We start from the raw sequence: 25,285 nt of genomic DNA, 5'->3' as shown, positions 1-25,285 counted from the left end.
GTATTTAAATCTAAATTAAAACTGAGAAGACAAATAAGATCACTAATTCTGAAGGACATGCCATGAAAAGGACAACTAAACATTTTTTGCTTCTTTTACTATGAAGTACACGTTTTTAGTAGAAAACAGTTAATACATTCAATGCTGAACAGACATGGAAAATTCAAGGTATGAGTGACTGTAGATGACGCTCACCTGTAAACAATTCTCTCCTTCTGCAAATCCTCCAGACCGCAGCACAGTTCTGCAGCATAGAAAATAGCCCTTTCTTCATCAAAGCCAGGATTTCCCATATTATATATGTGAAACTTCAAATCCCCTCCATTCATTATGGTTAATACTAAACACAGGGCATCTTTCGTCTCATATGTATAGGATAAACTAACCTAAAAATGGGGCAGGGGGAGAAGACGACCATTATTCATTCATAAACCCTAATACAATTCACAGCTCTTTTCTAATACAAGCAACATATGAATCCTTTCTTAAAACAAAAACCAAAACAGTCAAGCAGTGAATCGCTCTCATAGAGTACTTGAGGACAAAAAGGAATTCAGACTAATTTGCATGTATACACAAACCCCACATCACCATGTAAAAGTTTAGTGACGTATCTATTTAGATATCATAGAGCTCCATCCAGACAGACTTACTGATGACGCTCCTCAGCTGCATGTTATCTGTAAAGCTCTTTGTAAAGATAACGTGCACATATACCTTATTTTATTAATATCTCAGGAATTATGCATTGTCAAACCATCTTCCTAACTTCTGCAAGACTCAAAGTTGCCCTACATTAGAGAAACTAAAAAAGTTATTTAAGATCAAAAGCATAGTTTCTATTCCTCCTCTTGCCTCCCCAAACAACAGCATATTTCCCTGGCTTAGAACTTGCCCGCAGTAAAGACTTAGTATAGCTCTTTACAGTCTTTCTTCTCATTGTATTTGGAATGAGGTGCTGATAGGGAAGGAAAAATGCCTTTTTTTTTTTTCTTCCCTTCAGGTTTTAGGTAAATGTTTTTAAAGTGCATTTAAAGTTTTAAAGTAGACTTGTGAATTTAAAGAAAAACAATTTTAAAACAATGTAATATACTGCAAAATTTAACGTAATTTAAGTTACAAACTCCATTTCAATAGAATATACTATGCTGATGATCATCTGGCAGGATATTCAAAATTATCTACAGAGATTAACTAACTTGTACTGAAAGCAATGGGATGTAGACTTAGCTTACCTTAGGTAAGTATGTTTAAGTTAGGTAAAAATCAGTAGGATTTGACTCAATAAATGTATTTTTAAATGCAGTACAAGTACATAAAGGTCATAACTCAGTAATAAGCCCAAACTCTTCCTTCAGAAGCATAAATCCAGTACTAAATAATAAAAAGAAATAAATATACAAATCAGCTACTCAGGGCAAGGGTTCCTATTTGGTGGATTTAAACTGATCTGTCCATCTATTAATGACTTCACTTCTGACACAGGCATAACAAATTATCTACCCGCTTCCAACCCAGTATTACTGCAGATCCTAGATCTAGATCTTCTCTGTTATATCAAAAACACACTGGATGGCAAGAGGAAAATAACATGCTCAATCCTGTGAAGTGATTTCAAATTCAACTTTGAACAATTATTGATTTATAATATTTACATATCTTGAAAAAATATTACTCAAAATAGAAGTTTCACTTATCTCATGTATCTTTACAACTAGTAATTTATCGATTAATTCAGGTGATATCTGGATTCAATTTCAATCAATTCAAGCCCATGAGCCTTGTGAGAAAATAACATTAGCATATTTATACAAACCCATCATTTATAATAATTTAAAATACATTGCTGTATCTGGCCACCAGGTTCTTAATTTTTCTTTTAGCTGGCAGTATTCTACAGGGTTTTTTTAATACATAAAGCTTATCAGAAAATACATACATATATTACACACACACATGTATGTATTTGTTTATAAATAACTTCCACTGCCCTCTAACACACATACTTTGAAATCCTCTCTGAACAGCAATACAAAATTTATCAGTAAATGGATTTAAAACCAAAGTAAATTGAATTTAAAATTAATATTTAAACGACAACGATTCAATGACAAAATAAAAACTACCTGAGGGAAAGTTTAACTGGTATATCTTTGATCATTCTAAGTTATTTCACTGCTTAGTAATTAGAGGTAGTAACAGACCCATAATTTATGTGATAGTATCAGGTTAAAGTATTAAGACTTTCATTCTGTAGAATTTCTATTAAAAAGTTGTGTTAGTTGTTTCACATTAACAGTACCTCTTTAAGCTTTAATACACAGCAAAGCAATATAACTAATCTGAATCAATATTCTAGTCAAATTTCATGTTTATCTTGAAATGTGTAAGCAATATAGTAATGAATGCTATGAAAATACCCAAGGACATAAAAACTCTCCTATTAAAAGTCACAGAAATGCAGGATATGCAACTTCTACTGGCAATTAAATGGCAGACTCATGAAGTCACCCCTTTGTAAGTGCATTTATGAATTATCTCCAAAAATGAAATTAGAAATCAGCATTAATTATAAGAAAATAGGTGTATGGGAGGGAAGAAGGGAGTAAGAGAAGAAAACAGAAAGCAATGCATTGGAAGAAGGGACAGAAAAGAGAAACAGAGAAGGAAAAAATAGGATGGAATAAAGTATATGGAATATCCTCTTTATTAAACATAGGCAAACATACTCAGTCATAGGCTACAGCAGAAAAAGAGTTTAAGTGATTCTTCAAGAGAACTACAGAATAATATATTCACCTTTAAACAGAGGGCAAAGATTCAGTGGCATCAGCATGCTGAAGCACAACCTAATGTTTTGGTTGTAAGCGAGAAATAAAGTAGGCACACTAAAACCACTTCAATATCGGATTACAAAAGCCCTCTGCACAGAACTACTCACAATCACACACTATATTACTGTATCAATCATTTATCTCAGCAGTCATGCATTCTCTAAATTAATTAAAAAATGCCCACAAGCTCCTGGAAGAGGAGTGAAGCAAACAAAGCAAGACAAACTTCTGAGAATAAGAGCAGAAGTAGATACTTACTACAAACCTACTATTCACTTTCTCCAGAATTCTTTTTTCATTTAAAGCCATTGATTCCCCTTTCCTCTTCTTTATTCTCTTTTTTTCTAGCTTTTTACAAGCATACATTTTTCCTGTTGCCCGTACTTGACAGGCACACACCTAAAAAAGAAGGAAAGTGTGTCAGAGATGCTAGGGGGTTTTTTAGAATTTTTTTTAAGATGACAAAATTTTATTTTCTTTTTTCACACTCTTGAATGCTATCAGAAAATGAAGGTCTGTAAGCATCAATACAGAGCTTTCACCCGTGAAACAACCTTCAAGGGTCACAAAAGCTGTAACACAAGTAAAAAAAAAGTGATTATACAGGAGCAAACCCATTTTTGTTGGGGTTGAATAGTTCAGTAAAACTGAGGATCTTGTGTTGATGAAACACCTGACTGGTAACAGTGTATGTCTAGGCAAGCAAGACAGAGGACAAACATCCACACCATAATCAAGTGTGAGAAAGATGATGATAATTTAGTTAACCCTCCTTCCTCTTCAATATAGGGTTCTGGTTAAAGCATGTAGGGGGAAAAAACCCAGGGAATTATAAACAGAGTGAATAAAATCTATAGATTTTCCTATCAGGTTCATGACTATTCTACATAATTATTAAGTAGAAACTACACTTTCATTGCCAAATAAAATTTCTAAACAGAGCAACTGTTTTTAGTCAGTGGAAGTTTTCTCCAACTTTGTGCATGACCTACAATACTGGAACTAATGCATTAAAAGAAAACAGTTTGGATTGATGACAGTTTGCCAGGTTATGCGTCAAATGTAGACAGTTAGAGTCAAGAGTTAAAAAACTGCTCCTCCTCTGTATTAAGGGGTTTTTTTTCCCCTTAGGGATTGCCTCGCAGAAAGATACTTCTGTACTCACCTCTCCAAATCCACCTTTGCCTAGTACTCGGTAATGCCTGAATGTGTGTTTGGTTACTGGTTGCCTGATTAATAGAAAGAAACAATTACTGTAACAGGAATTACAAGAGTCAATAATCCCCTCCACACCCTGAAGTCTGTCTTCATTTTCTCCCTCCTGTTCTATGACATCTTACTGAACAACAGTTGCCTTGACCTCATGAAACCAGTATCATAATTAGCTGAATTTCAAATGAAAGGGGTGCTCTGATTAGAAACACTGGCTCCCTCATGTGGTCATCAGACATTCACAATAGCAGGAAGAAAAGCTGATCAATTAGGCCCTGTGATGTTTATGGGTAGACCCTTATTTGTTCTCATCAACGGTCAATTTATCACCTCCAGCTGTCTCCCTTAGCTGCAGTACACTGACACGTAGGCTGCATTTCAATGAGATCACGCTTACAATACAGCATTTAAAAGGTAAACTATTTCTGATTTTGCTTTGCTGTTTGGTGTTTTCAAAAAAGAAAGAGATGTGGTATGCAACAGCAGTTCAAGAGCCAAATTGTTAAGGTATCGCTGTAGTGGAAGAGGAAGAGAGAACTGGAGGCAGTAAAGGTCTCAGCCATTCTGTGCCAAAATACTCCCAAACATGTATCAGAGCAGAGCTATTTCATGGTGGTGAGCTGGGGTATTTTGTTTTGTTTTAAAAGAGCATTTACTGTTAATGCAGCTTTGTTCTGAGGAAAACAAGAAGAGGTTCATTTGGTAGAGAATTTGGTTTAATTGTTTGAGTAACTTCCCTAGTTCTCTTCCTGGGTTTTGCCTCTAATTCAAAGACATTAGATAATTGGAATTTACCATAAAATTATTGCTCGGGCACCTTAATGTTTGATGTATGTCATCATGATACCCAGCAGTGCTGAATTAGAATCAGTTTGTACCAATTTAAGCCTTCTGAAAAAGTCTGGACACCCATTTAGTATTGATTTAAAGGCCCAAACTAGATTCTGATATATACAAATCTTGCTGTCTTGTCATTACTAGATCTGTGTCTGTATCACCCTGAAAAACAGATTAGTTACCCTATCACCCAGTGGGTTATAAAACCAAATTAATCTGCTTATTAACCACTAATTAGACCAAGTTTGAAACTAAAGGCTGATAGCATTCCCAAGAAAGATTGGTTTCTCACTGCACACTTGACAGCCAAACATATATCCATATGATAATAAATTTGCATTTACAAATTTATCGCTTAAAGACTCCTGGACAGATACTTCTGTTGGAGTATTGGCTCTCTTGCTGTCTCATCAACATCAGCCTTTATATATTGTCTTTCAGATAACAATTTCTTACACAGGCAGTGTCATTCATTAGGGCTCTATAGCATTTCTAGCATAACAAGCAGAACTGGCCACAAAGCAAAGCAAAATTATAATGCAAACATTATAAATAAACTTACTTTTCCAGCCATTTCCACTGTAAAAAACGGGAAAAATACACACTTTCTTGGTAAGCTTCAAAAGGTCTTCTGCTTAAGTATTCATGGACAATTCTAGCAACAGGAAAATAAAATCAATCTTATACTGAAAAAAAAAAGATGAAGCAGGAGGTGCTATAAATCTATTAAAATATACTTAACCATAACAATGGAGTTGTAGACTTAGATGTGTCACAAAGTGACTGCCTGTTAGAGAAAACTGTTCCTGTCAAAACACTAGTGAATGCCAAACTACTGTTACTTAGAGTAACTAGAAAGTTTGACCTCTGCATTCTCATTAAGTGTCTGCAAGTCCACCTAAACATCAGCCTCTCAGAAGCTATGCAATGCATGTATGACTCCACAAATATGACCTCTTAAAGATATTTACAGGAAAGTATCTATAAGCTTTCATACATTCTTTAGAGACTGGTAAGTAAAATTTTATTCTAAGATTTGAAATTTAGGCCATATCCAAACCTGAACAACAGGTGCCTTATCATTCCCCTTAAATTAAATACACTTGGGAGGGGAGGAAACAAGTCATTCAGACTATATTCAGATATTTATGGGACAGAGGAAAGGAGATGACCTACATTACAGATCCTCCATTTGAGACTTGTTTTACTCATCCCTTTCGATCTTATAATCTCAGGTTGTTATAAAGTATGCTTATTTTTGTTGCCAGGGAGATGACCCAAGCAGTGACAAAACATGTTGTAATCCTTCAGACATGATCAAGCATGCCTTGAAGAACCAGTAATATTAGAAACATAAAGGCTTTAGAAAGACATGCAACACTGGTAAACATGTACTGTCCCTCCAGGAAAAGCCCTCCCTGCTGCTGCTGTGTGAAATATCACTTTGTGAGTTCAGAACAAAACCAAGTCGTATTTGTTTGTGTTAACTATCACAATCGATCCTCTAACCAGCCATCTTATCATAGAATCCTAGAATGGTTTGGGTTGGAAAGGACCTTAAAGATCATCTGGTTCCAACCCTGTACTACACCAGGTTGCCCAAAGCCCCATCCAACCTGGCGTTGAACACTTCCAGGGTGTGGTGGTTCAGCCCCAGCCCGAGCTGTGCACCACGCAGCCGCTCACTCACCCCTCTCCTCCCTGGCGGGATGGGGAGGAGAATGGGAAGACAAAGGCAAACCCTGTGGGTTGGGATAAGGACAGTTTGACGCTCAGCCCACGCTCCGACTGTCCTGGAGCATCACCGAGCCACCCCTACCCGACTAGCTCCCTTTTATGGTGAGCATGACATCACATGGTATGGAATAGCCCCCTGGCCAGCTTGGCTCACCTATCCTGGGTCCTTGTGAAAATTAACTCTATCCTAGCTGAAACCAAGACACAGGGAGGGGGCATCCACAACTTCTATGAGCAGCCTGTTCTAGTGGCTTGCCACCCTCACAGTGAAGAATTTTTTCCTTATATCTTAGCTAAACCTACCCTCTTTTAGTTTAAAGCCATTCCCCCTTGTCCTGTCACTCCACGCCCTTGTAACCAGTCCCTCTCCAGCTTTCCTGTAGGCCCCTTTAGGCACTGGAAGGCTGCTATAAGGTCTCCCTGAAGCCTTCTCTTCTCCAGGCTGAACAACCCCAACTCTCTCAGCCTGTCTTCACAGGAGAGGTGCTCCAGCCCTCTCATCATCTTTGTGGCCCTCAATTCCATCTTAATGGCATGTAACTGTTGGCCTCAGTTCAACCCATTTTCAAGAACCGTTAACTTGTGTAACATTATTCAGATAGCTTTCAAGCTCCAGTTTATAACTTCCTACTTTTCCAAGTACCTTCATCATGGAAGAAAAGTCACTGAAAAGGTAAGAATATAAAAAAGAGAAATACTATTCAAACTTAAAGAATACTTGGTAGCAGATAATAGTGTGAAAAGCTCCACAAAAGGCAAACATCTACATCACATCTGAAGGAAACCTAGTCTTTTAATAAATCTGTTCCAAATTTCTTACCTACACTCATTTCAGAGACTAAATACTCCTGGGTATAGTAACTTCAGCTTTCATTTCTCTCAGAAAGACACGAATTTCTCTTGTGATACTCAAACTTAGCACTATGCATTTTTAACTTACCTAGTACAGTCCATAAAAAGATCCTTAGAAGGGTTCTTTTCCAGTCTTGCTTTACATTCATTTACTGTTTCCTGAGGTATTTCTGGCAAGTGTGCTGCAGACTTTACATAATTTAAAAAAAAAAAAAAAAGGCAACAATGAAAGCAATTCTGTAAATCAACAGAACAAGTAAAAGTTCTGTATTCAAAGTGAAATGAAACCTGGAAAGAGGAAAAGGAAAGGAATGGTTTGGCTGAAGAGAAAACCAAGGAAGTCATATTCAGGCAAAATTTTTATTTGTTCCCTATTATAGAAAAATGCATTGACAGCTATTACAGTTATTTACTATTTCGGTATCTGTGAAAATAAACTTGGCAATAGGTCAAATTTCATTTTCATTCCATAAGTCTACCACCACAAAAGCAAGTTATCTATTTGGTTTGGCAGGACGGAAGGTAGGGGAAACACACACACACAAAATTGGGAAACTATTTCAAACCAGCCAAAAAAAATCTGTTGGGTTTTTTTTTGTTGTTGGGTTGGTTTGTTTGTTTGTTTTTTCAAAACCTGCATGTGAGTTATAATAGTCCCAAAGAAATTATCATCAGAGATGTGGCAAACTTGAAGTCTATTTCCTTTTGCATTTGCAAGACCTTCATTTGGAGTAAAGCCTTCTCAAGATGACCAAAGTAAGAGGAGCAGAAGGAGCATCTATTCATAGAAAGCAATTGTCTAATTATATATCCACAGAAAAGTTTCTATCAGATACCAAAGACAGACTCTTAAAAATCAAGCAGTGAGATCTAATATATGCAAAAGATCAGCTATTAATGATCTCCATGCAAGATATAGAGAAACAGAATGCTCTAGAACAAAACAAAACAGCATTTTACTTTGTGAAAACCTGCAGCAATTCTGAAAATTTACAGCAAAACAAGCAAGACCACACAGGAGTCTGAAAGAAGCCTGAGCATTTCAAGAATTCCTCATTCTCATGTCTTCAGAATACAAAACTCTGAGTTCATTTATTAATAAGTTCTCTTTAGATGCTAAATGAGTTTGTTTAAAAATATATCTTTACTTGAGACAGGTATTTTAATTAGAAAACATAGAAGAATAAATCATAATGGCAGTAGTCTTAAAAGCAGAGATCAGTCAAGGTTTCTGCTCAAGTTGATAAGTTTCAAAGTTTTAGAAGGCAGTATACCTTTCAGAAAGACAAAAATGGAACTAATGAAGTTTGAAAGTCAATTTACTAAAAACAATACAGCCACTTAGATCTCTATTTATCTGATATTTACAAAACACTTGAAACAGTATTTTGCAAAATAATATATTTACCCCATTAGTGAAGTACGTCTCTAAAACTTTCAGGCCACAGTCTATACGCTTTTCATCTGAAGATACCTCATATTCTGCCTAGGGGAATGGAATTGAAAATTAAATTATGTTCAGACCTATTTGGCACTACAATCTTTTTACATGATGCTAGGTAAATTTTATGAATAACACAATGTTCTTAATAAAGGAACTGAAGGCTCTCATTGTTTAAAATCTATTTAAAGATTTTTAGGCTACATAGTCAAACATATACAAAGAACAGTCTTAAGAAAAAAAGCACATGGGATTTAACTTTTGGAAAACATAAAAAACCTAACAATTAGTCTAAATGTAATTACAGAAACTGCAACCTAGAGGTTAAATTAGATCAATTACAATTAAGTAGTATTTATGTAGTGTTGGAGGACAGAATGATCCAGATGGGAAATAATTAAATAAGAGTACAATAATCAGTTTTTTCTTCCTTGTAGTTTTTTTTCCTTCATGTATTTTTCTTTACTACAGTCTTGGGTAAAACCAGGATAAAACTACTACTTTCTACAAGGTTGTGTTAACAGGAAGTGAGATCCAAAACAAACCCTACTTCATTCTTTGAGAAAATAAAACTGAGTAGATACAAAATTTTGTGAAGTTTTTGACTTAATAATATATGGTACTGTGATGTAGAAAAAGACCATGATGCAATACAGTGCATTTTGCAGATAAACAACTGGCAGCTTAATAAAGTTCCACAGGTAGCTACTTATGGAAAAATCAAACAAACCATCAAACAGATACTAGTGTTGAAAAACTCCAAGGACTACTCACTATTAATAATTTTAAGGAATAATCTAGAAGCAGACATCAGAAGTTACAACATTTAAAGACAACACAGAACCTGGGGAAAGATGAATTAGAAAAGAGCAATCTCAAACAGCCACCTGTATTAGCTTCGTAAGCTGGGCCAAGTCAAAGCTTATTTCATATTTCACAATGTAAATGCATGCATCTAGGAAGAAAGAGTATACAGCAGACCTCCAGAATGGAGGACCGTATCATACAAAACAACAGTTTGGCCTATTGGGACAACAATCATTAAGAACCTCATAGGAAGTTCCAAGTGATTGATCTAATCAGAAGAGAAGTTATGTAGCTCTATAAAGAAAACTAGAACACTGAAAAATGACAGTTCAAGAACCAAACACACACACACACAATACTTGAAGTAACAGAATCCCTGAACTCCAGTTCTGCAATCAATTGCAACTAACCCACACTGGCTCATTACTAAGTCATCAACATCTTTTTCTTCCACTCCAGCACAGTACTCAAACCCGTAAACAATTGTGAGCCATTGTTTTTGCTACTTTAATTCCACAACAATCAGTCTAATGGTAAGGAACTCTTCTGCAACTGCCAAACAACCTGAGCAGGTCAGAAAAGTTAATCAACCACAGCAGTGCACTTACAACCTTTAACATTTTCAATTATGCCAAAGTAGTCGCCAATTTAATACAAACGGTTAGGCATACTGTTTTAAGCAGATACTGTAATTGAAAAGGAAGTTTAAGAGACAGCCTTGTCAACTAATTTCTGTTACTCACAGAGCTTAAGAGGGAAGTTTGAGCTGTCACCCATTCTTTTTCATACTTGAGTAACCTTGTCCTCAGCTAGTGAAATGAGTCAGTAGATGATTGGATAACTATAATTCCTCACTTTAATTTCTGCCACTTTTATTGAATTATTTCACAATTCTTCTTTCTGTAAAGCCAAGCTGACTCCAGACTTTAAGGTCACACTTTCTCAAGAGTTAAAGCTTACCAGTGTTAGTACTCAGTACAGGTAGACAACATAGCATTGTACTACCTTGATTTTGCCATTTTGGCCTCCTGAAATAATCATGCTGCTGAAATCACATTGCTCCATGTAAGAGAGTCATAAAACTCTCTTAATTAAGATGCAAGGCTCTTGAGACTATGGCATTTCATGCCATAAAGTTTATTTTCAGAAAGATTAAAATTTATTTAAAATAAAAAAAATCAAAAATTGGCAAAGCCCGAGGCAAAAACCCCACAACCTTAGCCTTTGCCTTCACATTACTGCCTTACAAACAAAACCAACAAAAAACCCCCTCAATCCCATGCCCCTACCCCAAAACAAGATTGAACAAGCTTGCTGAAATCCAGTCCAGAAAAGGGAATCGGGCTAACTCAGGAACCATCTGTAAGAGATAGTAGGTATTTTATCTCACTTCCTTGATCAGGAAAGCATGCTTAGCTTTCAGATCCTGACAGTCATCCATTAGAAATTATCTCAGCTCTTAAGAGATTTCTGTTTCAGTGATGCCCAAGCATCACTTCACCATAATTTTTCAAATGGAAGTTAAAAAATAAAAAAAGAATTGCAAAATCATCCCTTACATCAGATTATCTCAACTCTGACAGTCTTTGTTAATTCACAGAAGTGTTGCAATCCACATGACATTATAGATTGCATATTTCAAAACAATTCAAAATTTTCAGTTAGTGTAAAACAGGTACTTCTTAGAGACAATTTCACCTCAAAAATTACATCTGTAGAGCAAAGACACGCCTGCCTTACAGTCATGCCTAAGATTTTTTTCTCCTTTGTGCTGCCAAAAATTCTGCTACTCCTTATCTAAGCTTTTAAGGATTTAAAATGTCTACAGAAGTTGTAACCATTATGGGTACATCCACAGTTGTACATCCATTGTGGATGCTCATTAAAAGCTCTAGTCTACATTCACTTCAGGATATTTAGCTACACTGTTCTGGATTTCCATTCAATCCATTCTATGTCTCAACTGTCAAAGTGGTCTCTGGAATTTGGTGCTAGAACAGCTCCTAAGAGTCACAAAAGTATGGTGAAATGCACCTGGAGAGTAAACCTAACTGCACAAAGATTCATTGACAAATATAAGGCAATTCTACTTATTTGACACTGAAGTTCCTTTTCAGCTCATCAACTGCCTCAGTTTATATTCCTGTAGAGGGAAGGAAGATACAGTGAAGTGGGGAGCCCAGCAATAATCCCATGTAGCTCCTTACACCCTGCACCTCTCAGAGCCATCTTGCATTCTGAGACTATTTTGGGATGCATGTAAGCAGCAGCACTACCCTACTTTTTGTTTTTTGGTCATTTGTTCCCTGCATATAAGAACAAAAATGGGTGGGATGAGGAAAACTCTTCTTTTGGCTGCAATCTCAGTTTAAGACTGTATCTTACCACACTTGGATTAACTATGAGGGACAAAGAATAAAAAGCTCTGAGTTATTATTCTCTCCTCTTAAGGACTGTTGTGTGCCTGCCTACTCTTCTCATTATTTTCCCCCTCCCCATGAGGGTTTTCTCTGAGGATTTTTTACAAAACATGACTGCAGGCACATTTCCATCCTCCCCTCATTCTTTAGCGTTAGATACCAAGATGCAAATATATCAAGACAAAACACCTCCTTTTCCCTTGGTCTCTAAAATCTGGTTTCTCTCCTTCCATAGATGGTTCCCTAAATTTCCATCTCCATTGTGTTTTTTTTAATTAGCACCTTCTCTCTAGCCTAGGGCTTCCATGCAAGTTGCAACATTTTCAAGTCTATGTTTACACCACTTTCAAGTCTGAGTATCATAAGTAATATTCCTTGTATGCACATCCTTTTTAGGTTCAAGAAGTAAAGCAACATGTCTTTCTAAAATAATTTCTTTTGTTCCCATCATGCCTATTTTTGTAGCTCTGACCATATCAAGATGGCAGAGATTTTATAGCAAATATTAAACATCTTCCTTTAACAGAGCCAGAGTTTTTTTACATTCATGAAAAGTTACAGCTTTACAATTGGCAAAGAGTAAATCTCACCACATATGCAGCATTAGCACCCAGATGCCTTTAGAGAAAATTAGTATTTTATAAAATTGTTGTGTTAACCCTAGTACACAACTGAGCCCCACACACTTGCTTACCCACTCCCCCCAGTGATAGTCAGAAGGGTAGAAGTGAGAAAACTTGTGTGTCAAGATAAAGACAGTTTAATAGATAAAGAAAGCTGCATGCACAAGCAAAGTAAAATAAGGAATTCATTTGCTTCTTCCCATAGACCAGCAGATGGTTAGCCATTTCCAGGAAAGCAGGGCTTCATCATCATGTGTAATGGCTACTTGGCAAAACAAACACCGTAACTAACTTCCCCCCTTCCTCCTCCTTTCCCCTTAATTTTATTGCTGAGCATGACATCATATGGTATGGAATATTCCTTTAGTCAGTTGGGGTCAGCTGTCCCGGCTGTGTCCCCTCCCAACTCCTTATGCATCCCCAGCCTACTCGCTGATGGGGCAGCGTGAGAAACATAGAAGGCCTTGACGCTGTGTAATCGCTGTTCAGCAATAACTAAAACATCCTTGTTATCAACACTGTTTTGGTCAAAAATCCAAAACATAGCTCAGCGTGAGCTACAATGAAGAAAATTAACTCTATTCTGGCCAAAACCAGCACAAAAATCAAAATTTTTATAAACACAAAAATATAATCTATAGGCTACTGATGTCCAATTTCTCACTGCTTACCACTGCATCCAGAAATTCAATGCATCTTTTCAAATCTGGTCTGGAATCACAGAACTGTCTGAAGAGAAGTCTTCCTATTGGCTGTTTGTCACAAAGCTGGTTATAGTCTCTTTCTGACAGAGAAATAGTAAGTAAATATCTTTATTTATTTTTATCTTTGTCATAGCACGATCCTTGCTCCCATTTGAGAATAGGTCAGAAAAACATCACTAAACCATGAAGATTTTACATTAACATATTTAGCAAAGGCATCAAAACCACACAGTGATCCCAAAGAATAGTGAAACACTCACTTCCAGCCATATTTGTCTTTTATAAACTATCACATTTATTAAAAACACATTGAATGATATGGTTAAGCTTCATTTGGGTTGGGGGGTGGAAAGCAACAATACTACAATATGATTCCTTTTACTAATTCATGGCTTTGTAAATTATCCTTTAGGAGCAGTTTCCTTTAACAAACAAGGAGCTGTGATACAGCTTTTATCTTCTCATAAATTTATTTTCTCATAAATTCTCCATCACATTAAAAGTCTAATAGCTTTTTTTGATAATTAGCATTCAGAAGCAAGAAAGAATCCTTTCAGTTAACACCACCAAACTCTTGCCCCTCCTTCTCAAAATAATCAGCAGACCATTCTACAGGACACCTACCGATTGAGCATCTAATACCTTCACAATGACTAACAGGTGGCAACTTCAGCATCTCTTTCCATTTTTTACTACGCCCACTCCGTTTGCCTAGAAGAAAAAATATGAGTAGTGTAAAACACAATACTATGTCAGAATAAAATTAAACATAACATTTAACAGCATAAAATTAGGTCACTTCCACACAGATCTGTCAGACCACTTTTCATGCCTAGAAAGAAATCCATCTACAAAGGTATCCAAACCAATAACAAACTTCATATAGAAGAACTTTAATATGAAACACTAAAAAACCTCAGAAAGTCTTTTGCAACACAATTATTTTGCATTTTGGCTGTGCAGACAGAATATCTCTGCAGGGACAAGGCAAATATCTAGGTATTCTGAAAATTACACACAGAACTGAAACATCAAAGACAAACTAAAAAAAAGAAATGGGAATTATCTCTAAACCATGGTGAAGAATGGAAGACATTAAAGTTGAGTAGCAAAATACATAGAATAAAAACACATTTTTGGATAATCAAACTGTACATAAATATTCTCTTTTTTTAAAGGCAGTAATAGTAATAAGAGTAGACCCCACTAATAAATGAGTGGGCATTGCTCAAATACACACCATTTATTCTAGACTAAAGGGGGATACAGGATATCAGGAAGACCTTAGCTGTTGTAGAATTCAGACTTTTCAATGCTTCAGATTTCACAGCGCTAGTATTAAACTGATTTTAAAAAACTACTACAGTATTTTTTCCAATGTTTCTCAAAAACTATATCTGTGCTCCATTTTTCTATGTTTAATTGGGATTTTAGCACATTACTTTGACCTGAAGAAGCCAATTCCATTTACAGAAGATATGCATACTTATCAAAAAAGCAGACAGATAGATACAGGAAAAAATATGTATATTTAATTGCAAAACATTTCAGCGGAAGAGTAATTTTTGTGCTGCAAAATATTTTAAAAGAAGATTTTACTAAGTGATATGGCCAGATGCGTTTCCACATGACAGAACAGTAGCAAAACTGCACAGAAACTTTCTGACTGTACCAAAGCAGTACATACCATTAACCACAATGGGAGAGAAAGGAAGGGAGTTACCCTATGTAACCTGAATAGAAACCAAGCAGCAAACAGTGCTCAACTCTTGCAGAATTAAATTGTTAGTGAGAAAGGAACTAACATCTTCAGAACAATAAAATATATATTAAAAAAAAGCCCTCTTCGCTCAAACATGCAGCTTCTTGAACAGTTCTAGTGTTGCAGTCAGAGCAGTTCCAGCTTAGCGTACCTTAGCTCATGTCAAATTTACATGATCTTTGCTAACAGCAACATTGCCGTTTCACTGTGCTGCTGCAACAAAACATTCTCAACTCTAGTATCACTAGAAAAGTAAACAAATAAAGAATACAAAACTTTAAAATGTTGGCTTGCAGAGATTCTTTGAACTGATACCTACTCTCTTTTTATTTCCTAATGTTGGTCTGTAAGTCATCCACCTTCCAAAATATTTTAGAACACAAATATATCAAATCTACTTCCCCCCTCATACTTCATGCAGTACTAGAACTAATCATGAAACTGTAATTACCAGAATCATTAAAAGAAACTCCAACTGTTTTAACAAAGTATTTTTGATGTTAAAAAGAAGCTGAAGAAAATCAAACCATACAGAGCAAAGAGATGCATTTCTAAGAGAACTGAACACAAGCAAAATCAAGGAATACTAACATAGATCGTCTGAACATATAACATTGAATAGAAAAGGACTGGGTATAGATTATTATGTGATCATGAAAAAAACCGGACAAAAGCATCAACTTAATTTTTAACCATGCAACTGAAAAAATACAGTAAGCTGCAAGGTCCACCAAAGTTAAATTTCTTCTGTTAGAAACTGCTCAGAAAGACTCATTTGTGCATGGCACAGTACAATCAGTATTGACCAAGAATGATAAACTGATAAAGAAATTCATACAACAATGCTGTCTGGAAAAAGTAAAACTGAACTGTGATATACACCAAGTATATCATCTTCTGAAGCACAATCAAAGGAAAAAAAAAAAACCCCAACAAAAACCCCAAAGCAAAAAAAAGAGGATCTCTGGTGCATTATACTTCAAGTCCAACACAAGAAAGTCTACTGTATTTTGCCCCAAATATTTCACCAGTTACTTATGATGTGACCATTATGAACTTAATTTTACAAAAAGAGACCACATGCTATAATGTATCAAATTTACCATCCTATAAAAGTCAATAAAAACTACATATAATTTATTAATGATGTACAAGAATCAAATGCTTAGGAGTATCAACTAAATCAACATGCTCTCTCTTTTCTCTGAACTGACTGTTCTTACATTTACAGCAAATGCACAGAAAAAGTCTGTATGTCCCAATAATGTAAAGAGAATGCATGACCTACATAATTTACAGATAAATTAGCCATTTCTGGTAAAAGTTATGGGAGGAGGCCAATTTGTTTGTGATATTATTCCCTAATTGTGAAATCCTTTTCCGTTTCTGAGGCAGTTTAAAAGATGTATCAAATCAAATTATAATAGTTGTGGTTTGTAAGTGTCTTAAATATTGATTTCAGAGCTTCTATTCTGGATCTCTTTCTAAAATACTTCAGATAAAATTCATCCAGAAAGACCAACAGCTTACTTTCCAACACAGCAGCAACAAAGCCATTAAGTTAATCTGCTTTATGGTTGACCTATGTGGTTCAGATGAATTACCACTTTTGCCTCTTTCAGATGTAATTGCTGGCTAGAACAATGTCCAACTTGAAGCGACTCATCTTTTACAAAGAGAAGGGTGGATTCAGCAATACACCATTACAGTAAGGAAATACTGCAATTACATTTTCAGGTACATAAGAACCTTACCTTCTTCTCCTCCCCAAATTAATTTGTAGAGTTAGAATTTCAGCATTTACCTCTTTACATGTTTTTGCTTATTAAAAAGATGTGTACTAAATTCACTTAGGTCATTGTATTAGAATATGGTATAGGAAAGTTTCTAGATGTTTTCCGTTTTCAGCATTATTTTAACTTCAGAGAAACACTTGAAAAAACTTATGTAAGGCAAGGTGGTTGGCTTATTCATCAGTAAAAACACAACTAGTTGCAAAAGAAGAACTGCTGTGGTAAAACAAAGCAATCTGGTGTAGAAATAGATTTAGACAAAGAAGAATATTTTTCAAGTCATCAGACAGACTTCCCACTGCCACAGTGATCTTCCTTACAGACAAGGATTTGTAGCAAGACTCTCATTTCACTGAGCACCATGTTGACTGAACATTATTAATCAGTCTTCCTTGAGATAGAAAACTTGGATTCTGTCCGACAGAATGAAAAGTGAGAAGCATCATACTATCTTTGGGTAATAAATGTCCACAGACTATATGTGGTAAGATTCGGTGGCTGCTACACTGACACTGAGATTCTGCCAGCTGTTCAGGGACCTCTGTGCTTCAGCTCTCCTGCCTGTAAAGGGCAAGCAACGTATCTCTGTGGTTGAAAAGCACAGGGCTATGTAGCACTAAGGGTGCATGATTGCTACAACATCATTCTTGCAAAACTGATTCCACAAACCAGATTGTCAGATACCAGCTGAGAAATTCATACTAGACCACACCCAGATAAGCTCTGAAAGCATAAAACTGCAACAAGATGACAACCTACAGCATGCCTTTAACTGTATAAATCAATCAATTAGTTCAATGAAAAATGTGAAAGAATTGATGCAGAAACTCTACATCATCGACACTGAGATGCATGAGACTAATCCAGGTACCTACACTGTCTTACAACACATCTTTCCTACAGCAGAGGAAGTTGCAAGCAAGTTTCCTAACAGATTTTAAACTCACATGAATTCAAATCTTCTCCTACTTAGAGACACATTTTCCTTCAAACCACTCACAATAAGGATTAAAACCTTTCACTGAAAAATCAAAACATTCCTGTTTAACTATGGCCTTATGCTACGAAGACATTTGTAAACACTGGCCACTAAGTAACTGTGCTTAGCATTTTGATGGTATGTCCTTACCGTGCAAGATCCACCTTCAAGACACAAAACACTGTAGAATTAATACCTCAGGTCCTCAGATCAGAACAGCAACACTGAAGTGCCACTAACTACAGGCCAGGAGACAAGTTCACACATACCATCACTTGAGGAAGACTGTCATGCTGCCAGTTCTAGAGACAGCTCATCCAGTACTGCTTTGTGGGGTCTCTGCAACCTTCTCCATTGTGCAGGTCAGAAGTATTTTTCGACATCTCAGTTCCTTGAAAAACAAGCCTCATCACAGCTTAACAACTAGGTTTAACAGAGTGGCATCTCTTTTATACGGAGAAATATTTTTTTTTCCAGAAGTATGATACATATAATCTGGCTGGCTCTCAGCAAGCTTACCAGAATCACCTAGCTGAAAGTTCAGGTTTCAGCGCAAGGTAGGCACCTAACTCTTCAGCATTATAAAGGCCAAGGCACTTCTGAATACAAACAGAAGCAAAATGCAAGCAGTTCAATAAATAAGCACATAAAAGATACCTATAGATTACAGATTGGTATGGCATTTTTAAGATAATACTCCTCACACTCCTGGATTCAAGAGCCTAGAGTTGGACCTCAGCAAGGTAATGCTTGAGTCCTCTTGCTCATCTGACTGTTAGAGCAGTAACACTGTAAGCAGTTAAAAGCCCCAGGTACCTATGTGAACATTTGTGCAGCTTGTTTATATGCACAATCATTTATTGTTCCCACAGCTATAACCACTTGAACAACTGGTTCTTCACATCAGCTCTATGTACAATTTCAGTAATCGTGCACATTTAAGAATGGTAGTGCATACATGCTGAACAGCTTCTGCCCTTCTTCAGAAATTAGGTATGAAATTCTTATATCAACTCAAGTAAATGTAACTAATCTGAACCAGAGTTTATTAACATAATCTTGCAAACAATGTAACATCTGTGTATACATTTCATTTTTATATGTCTGTAACAACTCAATGAACAGGGTTTACTAGAAAACAAACAGTAAGAAAACTCCAATTTTACAGATGACTCCTTGACAAACAAGGATTTTTTTATCATGATGGTACATCAAGACTGCAACAGATAGAAAAGTAAAATTCCTTTAAGTAGATTGTGAAAGGTCTAGTTATAATGGCCACATTCAAAATAACCAAAGTAGCAGTGTGTATCAATAACTAGACCTCTCATGTTGTGTTTATTTAGTAAATGTAATTATTTAGATTCCAACATGCCCACATGCATTCTTCTTACAGTTCATTAAATAAAGGACAAAAAGGCAGACATTGTGCATAATTCTGTACAAACACAGGAAGACATGTTTCCTGCCACAATGAGTTTACAGCAATTTAAAGCACAATGCAATAAGGGAGTGCAATAGAACATAGGAGGCAAATAAGGGAAGAACAGGCAAAAATAGCAGCAACTGCAAAAACTCACGGCGCTTTCACGTTAAAATTTGTGTTTGCTGCTGGTGAATGGACTTTCCAGGTATGAGTGCGCCTTGGTTTCGCACTTCTCTATACTCTTTAAATAATTAAAGATTTTAGTTCAGTTCAATAGCTAAACTGCAGTGATCTGAGCAATCTCCTTAGAATTTTCTTCCTAGTTACAAATACACACATTATAGGATATCTGCCTATGTATCATCACCAATATCATACTGAATTATTACCTTATACTGCAAGCAAAGGTCAGATATATTTCACTTGCAGAATTATTCCAGTTGTTTTTAAACCTAGGCAGATAAAATACACAATTTGAGTGGACTGCTTATTTTTTGTGAAGAGTGTTACACTAATACAATTTCAATTCTGAAAGAAGTATCTCAGGATTTGCTTAATCCAAACTGTGATCACATTCTGTTACTGAAAGGTTCCTTCTAACTCCATCCTTGGACTGCAACTAACAGTTATCAAATCTGCAGAAGCTTGCTGATCCATCTGAAAAGTAATTTTGGGGAAAAAACCCAAACCCAAAACACCCAACAACATTAAAAAAACCACTATGACAACCCACACACCCTAGATAGGTTCATAGATACAATTGAGAACTATCTTACCCATTCTGCAACCACAGGCTAGAACCAATACAACCAAGAGCTTGGGGGAAAATTTGCTTGAGACATGATCTTAATTTAGCCTAAATCAATCACAACATAGAGCATATTATATGCTTAACAGCAGACCAAATTCTCATTCACAAACTGCTCCTGCCACAGCAGGACAAATGAATTTTAAAGCGGATGCAAACGGACCAGGTATGTTTAAAATGCACTCTTGGCATAAAGCCTCAGAGTAAACTGCTGTTGACTTCAAAGGAACGACAGATCTACCCTTTGGAAGTATTTTTGGAGACTATTACTTTAGGCAATTAAAAAAAGAAAGCTCCTAAGCAGTTTAAAACATACAGTGATTAGTGTCTTTCCTTCAAAACATCACAGACTATGTGTGGGATGCTGAAATGAATTTGGGGCTTACATATACTCAAAGGATTTATGAAGAGTGATTGAAATAACTACAAAAACCAGAAGACACAAATATAAATAAAAAGTGAATAAAAAATAAAAATACATTTTTGTCAACTTTCAGATTTTTTTCAGAATAACCTAGTTTATATTCATTATTTGTCCCCATTTATGGGATAAATTCTTCAATGTCTTTCAAGAGATACCAATTTTAAAGATATTTCTGCTAGGAAAAAATGAATGTGTTAATTTCTCTGCTCTTATATAAAACTAGAAGTCATGGTGCTGTACATTATTCTTTTACACATAAAAATGCCTATATGTGAAAATCCGAGGAGATCATGAAATTGCAAGCTTTCATACTGTCTATCTCAGAGTTCATACATCAGTATCACTTAACACTCACCTGTTTTTCCTATCTCGGTTGCTTCACTACTGTGCTCATAAGATCAACTTTGAGTTTGCTTTATAATCTCTTGTTTTTCTACTGAGTCACTTGTGCTTGTTCCACCATTGCATTCACCTTAAGAGGAAGTTTTCTGTTTTTCTTTCTCACATACAGATTTCCCTCAAAAGTAATGCATGAATGAGAGGAAAGAGCTGGATTGGCATAGAAGGCCACTTATCCCAGGAAACTGGGATGGGAATCCCAGAAGACTTTGCACTACAGTTTTCACCTAGAGGCAAATCCCTCTTTGGACAGGTTAGCCCTCAGCATGAGCAGGTCAACTGGAAAAGTGGATGAGGAAAGAAAAAATGCCCAATGTAGGTAGCTCCTGATTACTTAATCTTTCATCCATAAAGTATCACAGGATGCATTATTATCTAGTAGTAGGCACATACAAGGCTCATATATTATGAGCCATTACTAACACCCACATGTGCGAAGAACTGGCATTTTATTATTTACAAAGTTACATTAAAAGAAGATAAGGAATCCTCATAGCTTTCCATCTACACATAAAGAAGTGTTGTAGTTGCTACAGAGATATTACAAGTCTTTATTGGAAAGAGACAGGCTTCTATTAAAATAATCTGTTTTATGAAAATCCTCTTAGAGGATAGATCATAAGACAAAATTTAAAGTTTTGAGGCTGGGAGAAAGCTGGGGTTTGATCTGGCCTGAAAAATGGGACTAGTAAACTCTTATAAAACTGATGTTATCATCATGCAGATTGAATTAAAAGATTCACACCTTTAATGAAATAAATTAACAGTAAGACTATTAGTGAAAAGGTAGAAGGTAGTTAGTCTAGAAATAGACAGCAATACCACTTTGGTTTTATTCTGCAGAAGGAAGTAGCAGTAAAAGATGCATTTTGTCTAAGCACACTAGTTAGTTCCTGGGTCTCTAATTACATAGATCAAATTTACTTTCTACATATCAAATCAGATTTAAACAGTAGACATGAACCTAGCTGTTCAAGGTGTGCTAATTCTGCACACCTACAAATGTAAAACCCAAATGATGTTCACATCCTAACAGTATTCACATCCAGAAGTATTAGAGTACCTAAAAATAGAGGAAAATTATGAGTACAAATCTGGGATCATAATTTTGACTGATAGGTCTGGTTTATGTGCTGAAGTATGATTTGTTTAGACTTGGTATTATTTACCAGGCATTTCTGAATTCTCATTAAGCCTCTGCAATACCTTTTCACCAGATGAGGACAAGCACACAACATCTTTAATTCAGTTTCTGTATTTGCAAAATGAAGATGACATATCTCTAGGGTTAAAAGATTTTGTGAGATGCTTTCAAGAATACAATCTTTTCCTACTCTCATCTTTATCATGAAGGAATCTCAAGTCAGACTGAGACTGACCCATGCAAGCCATAATTAAGCCTACATTGATTTCTTTCAATATGCCACTGAAAACTATGAAATAAGAGCACAGTAGTTTACATCTTATTTCTTTTGCTTTTACAACTGAAATATTTAGCCAGGCCAACACCTTCTCTTATCTAATCTTTAACATGCAGAGGAATTGGAAAAAGGATTACTGATGTGGCTCAAGCCTATACATGAAAATAAAGAGAGCTGCTATTTTATACTAGCTTAGGATTTCACCTTCTTCCATGAAAAAGAGTAATTCTGCACTTTTCCATGCTATCCCACCTGTCCATACACTATACAGTAAGATAATACAAATGTGGGAAGGAAAAGGTCAAGTGAAAGTCTGCTCTTCTGTCCCAATTGTGAGGCCCTTCTAGCAAAAAAAATATTTCATTAAAATATCTACCTCACATACTAATTTTACAAACTCCATTCCCTTGGAGTCTACCTGGCACATAAGAATAGAGCTGGGACAGGGATTTTATGGAATGGTTCTGACAGATGTAGTAAATCAGACATTTCCAGACCATCCAGAGCATATATCAAACAGAAAATACTTTCATTTCAAGGAGCATTTTGAAAAAATGTGATATAAAAAGTACCCCATGCACAGAAACTCAGACCTGAAAAGGTAAAAGACCTTCTACCAATTGATCAATGGAGTTTCAGAGTTTCAAAGCCAGAAATCACATTTTTGTGCATGCTTACGCAAAAGAGACCAGGTCAATTGAAGGTACGAAAGAGTAACAGCTTATTACCACTACTTTTATAAGTTTCACATTAGGTAGAACTGATCTTCTTCACATCAGCTGCTGTCAGACTTCCATTTACTTCATTAAAATATCTTGTTTGGTCAGTTCTACCACTATAATTTATTTTAAACATAGTGAAACCTTAACTAAAGAGGCAACCTGACATTAAGCAGCCACTTAAAAGCCTTTCCAGATTACCACTCCACTCTTTGTGGTGAGGGTTTGGACACAGTAAAGTTTTGAGCCAGATTGTGTCCCTGCCCATGGCAGGAGGTTTGGAACTAGATGATCTTTAAGGTCCCTTCCAACCCAAACCATTCCATGATTCTATGATTCCACTTTCCCTTAGTTTCTCAGATCACTTCAATGCAAACTCCAAATTCAGGCAGCACCACCAGAGACATGTTACTGTCAGTGAAACCAGCCAAAACATGTCTTCTAGTTTGAGGTGGTCTTTTCAACTAAGGTTGGGAAATGGCCCAAAATTGTGATCACTGTTCTGTTTTTTAAACCCCACTTCAAAGTCAAAAAGCTGATTTTCCTCGCTTGCTGCTTAAGGCAAATTTAACTGGATACACATATGGCGTAAGTGCCAAACCCATTTAGAGTTGGAGGAACTTGCAAAACATACAGGGGCAGATTCTGTTGTTCTTACTCACTTTAAACAGCTCCAGCTAAACTAATGGGACTTCTCAACACAATTAAGAAAAGCAGGATCCAATCCAAAAAGAACATGCACACTTCATAGTTGAAAAACATACTCTGCACTGAGTACAGTGGTAATCTGGGGAGTCTTTCAAGTGGCCATTTAATGGACAGTTATATACATGGAAAAAAAGCAGTAGGACAATCTTATTTCAGGACTTTTTTTAAACAGTGACCATGTACTCGACTAAATTTCATTACCTATCCAAAATGTTTGTTAGTTGGGGGAGGAATCTTCCAGTCAAGATGTTCTGGGGAATCAAACTGTAAATATTAATCTAATGGAAAACAGCACACTTTAATATTAGATTGATACAAACTATTCGACTGCAAAATACAGGTAGCATTCATCAGCTGTGTTTTTCACAGCAAGACAGAGTGCAAGGTTCTTCCAGAGAAGATTTATGTCACTTCGTCCTTTATATCCATACGTATATAAATTTGTAAATAAACTGAGAACTACAGATTAACGATCTTCTCAAAACATCCGGTAAAAACACCACTTGAATCAAGAGTCCGAAGGGGGAAGGAGGAAAGGGGTTTTTTTCAGAAGCAAGCCACAAGGCAGTAACTCCAAGTTCATCCCGCGGTAGCAGCTGGGCAGGTGCCTCAGGGCACTGCCCGGGACTCGCCGCCCGCCCCGGTGCGGCGGGGAGAGCTCCTACCACCACCCCTCAGGGGGTCGACCGCCCCGGCCGGACCCCCCTGCCCGGCAGCCTCTCCTCCCTCCCCACTCTCTCCTCCTCCATCACTTCCTCTCCCCCCTTCTGGCTGGCCCCTTTTCCCCTCACCTCAGACCCTCTTCCTCCCCCTCGGTACGTCCCCAGCCCGCCCCGCCTCGCCCTCTCGCTTCTCCTCCCCCCACGCCTCCCCCGCCGCCTCGCCCCGCGGCTCTCACCCTCCCGGGCTTTCAGCAGCACCGTGTTGGCCACGATGTTCTCGATTTCCATGGTCGGGGGCTCCTTCCCGTCAGGGCAGCCGGAGTGGAGGCCGCCCCTACTGCCTCCTTCGCCCCCTCCTCCAGCCCCGCCACCGCCGCGACGCCAAGCCTCCGCTCATCCGGCCCCGCAGGACCTCAGCGCTGCGCTCGCCTCTTCCCCATCACCCGCTGCTCGCCCCGGCACCGGCCTCCCCCTCCCCGAGGGCGGAGGCAAGGAGCAGGCAGCAACCACCCGCCCCGACCATGACTCTACCGCCCTCCTCCACCCGCCTCAGCCAGCTCCACCTCTGCGCTCCTGTGCCACCTCCCCCTCGCTATTCCCGGGACTACAACTCCCAACAGGCCTCACGCCACAGCGCTCGCATTTCCCCGGCGCCGGCCGCGCTCTGCCTGCTGGGATATGCAGTGCGTTAAACCTTTCCCGGCCTCCCCCCCCGGC

General features: G+C 37.2%; 1 protein-coding gene across 2 annotated transcripts in view; it reads right to left on the bottom strand.

Moving 5' to 3' along the window:
• The window catches only part of GRK4 (G protein-coupled receptor kinase 4), a 44,910-nt gene extending 19,821 nt beyond the window's left edge, over positions 1 to 25,089 (bottom strand). The window contains exons 1-9 of one of the 2 annotated variants that reach the window (XR_008577108.1): positions 24,805 to 25,083; positions 14,092 to 14,178; positions 13,435 to 13,547; positions 8,881 to 8,958; positions 7,561 to 7,661; positions 5,446 to 5,538; positions 4,000 to 4,063; positions 3,093 to 3,233; positions 196 to 386 (exon numbers count right to left, since the gene is read on the bottom strand). Coding sequence is in view for 1 of the 2 variants with exons in the window: in XM_054825470.1 (XP_054681445.1) it covers positions 196 to 386; positions 3,093 to 3,233; positions 4,000 to 4,063; positions 5,446 to 5,538; positions 7,561 to 7,661; positions 8,881 to 8,958; positions 13,435 to 13,547; positions 14,092 to 14,178; positions 24,805 to 24,856 (920 nt within the window). In the remaining variant the exon portion in view is untranslated. Of the gene's footprint in view, positions 1 to 195; positions 387 to 3,092; positions 3,234 to 3,999; positions 4,064 to 5,445; positions 5,539 to 7,560; positions 7,662 to 8,880; positions 8,959 to 13,434; positions 13,548 to 14,091; positions 14,179 to 24,804 lie in introns of both variants that reach the window. The other variant, XM_054825470.1, reaches the window with a different exon arrangement.
• Positions 25,090 to 25,285: the final 196 nt, after the last annotated feature.

This window comes from Grus americana, chromosome 4, assembly GCF_028858705.1.
Source record: "Grus americana isolate bGruAme1 chromosome 4, bGruAme1.mat, whole genome shotgun sequence".
Taxonomy (NCBI): Eukaryota; Metazoa; Chordata; class Aves; order Gruiformes; family Gruidae; genus Grus; species Grus americana.
This window is presented reverse-complemented; position numbering and strand designations above follow the sequence as displayed.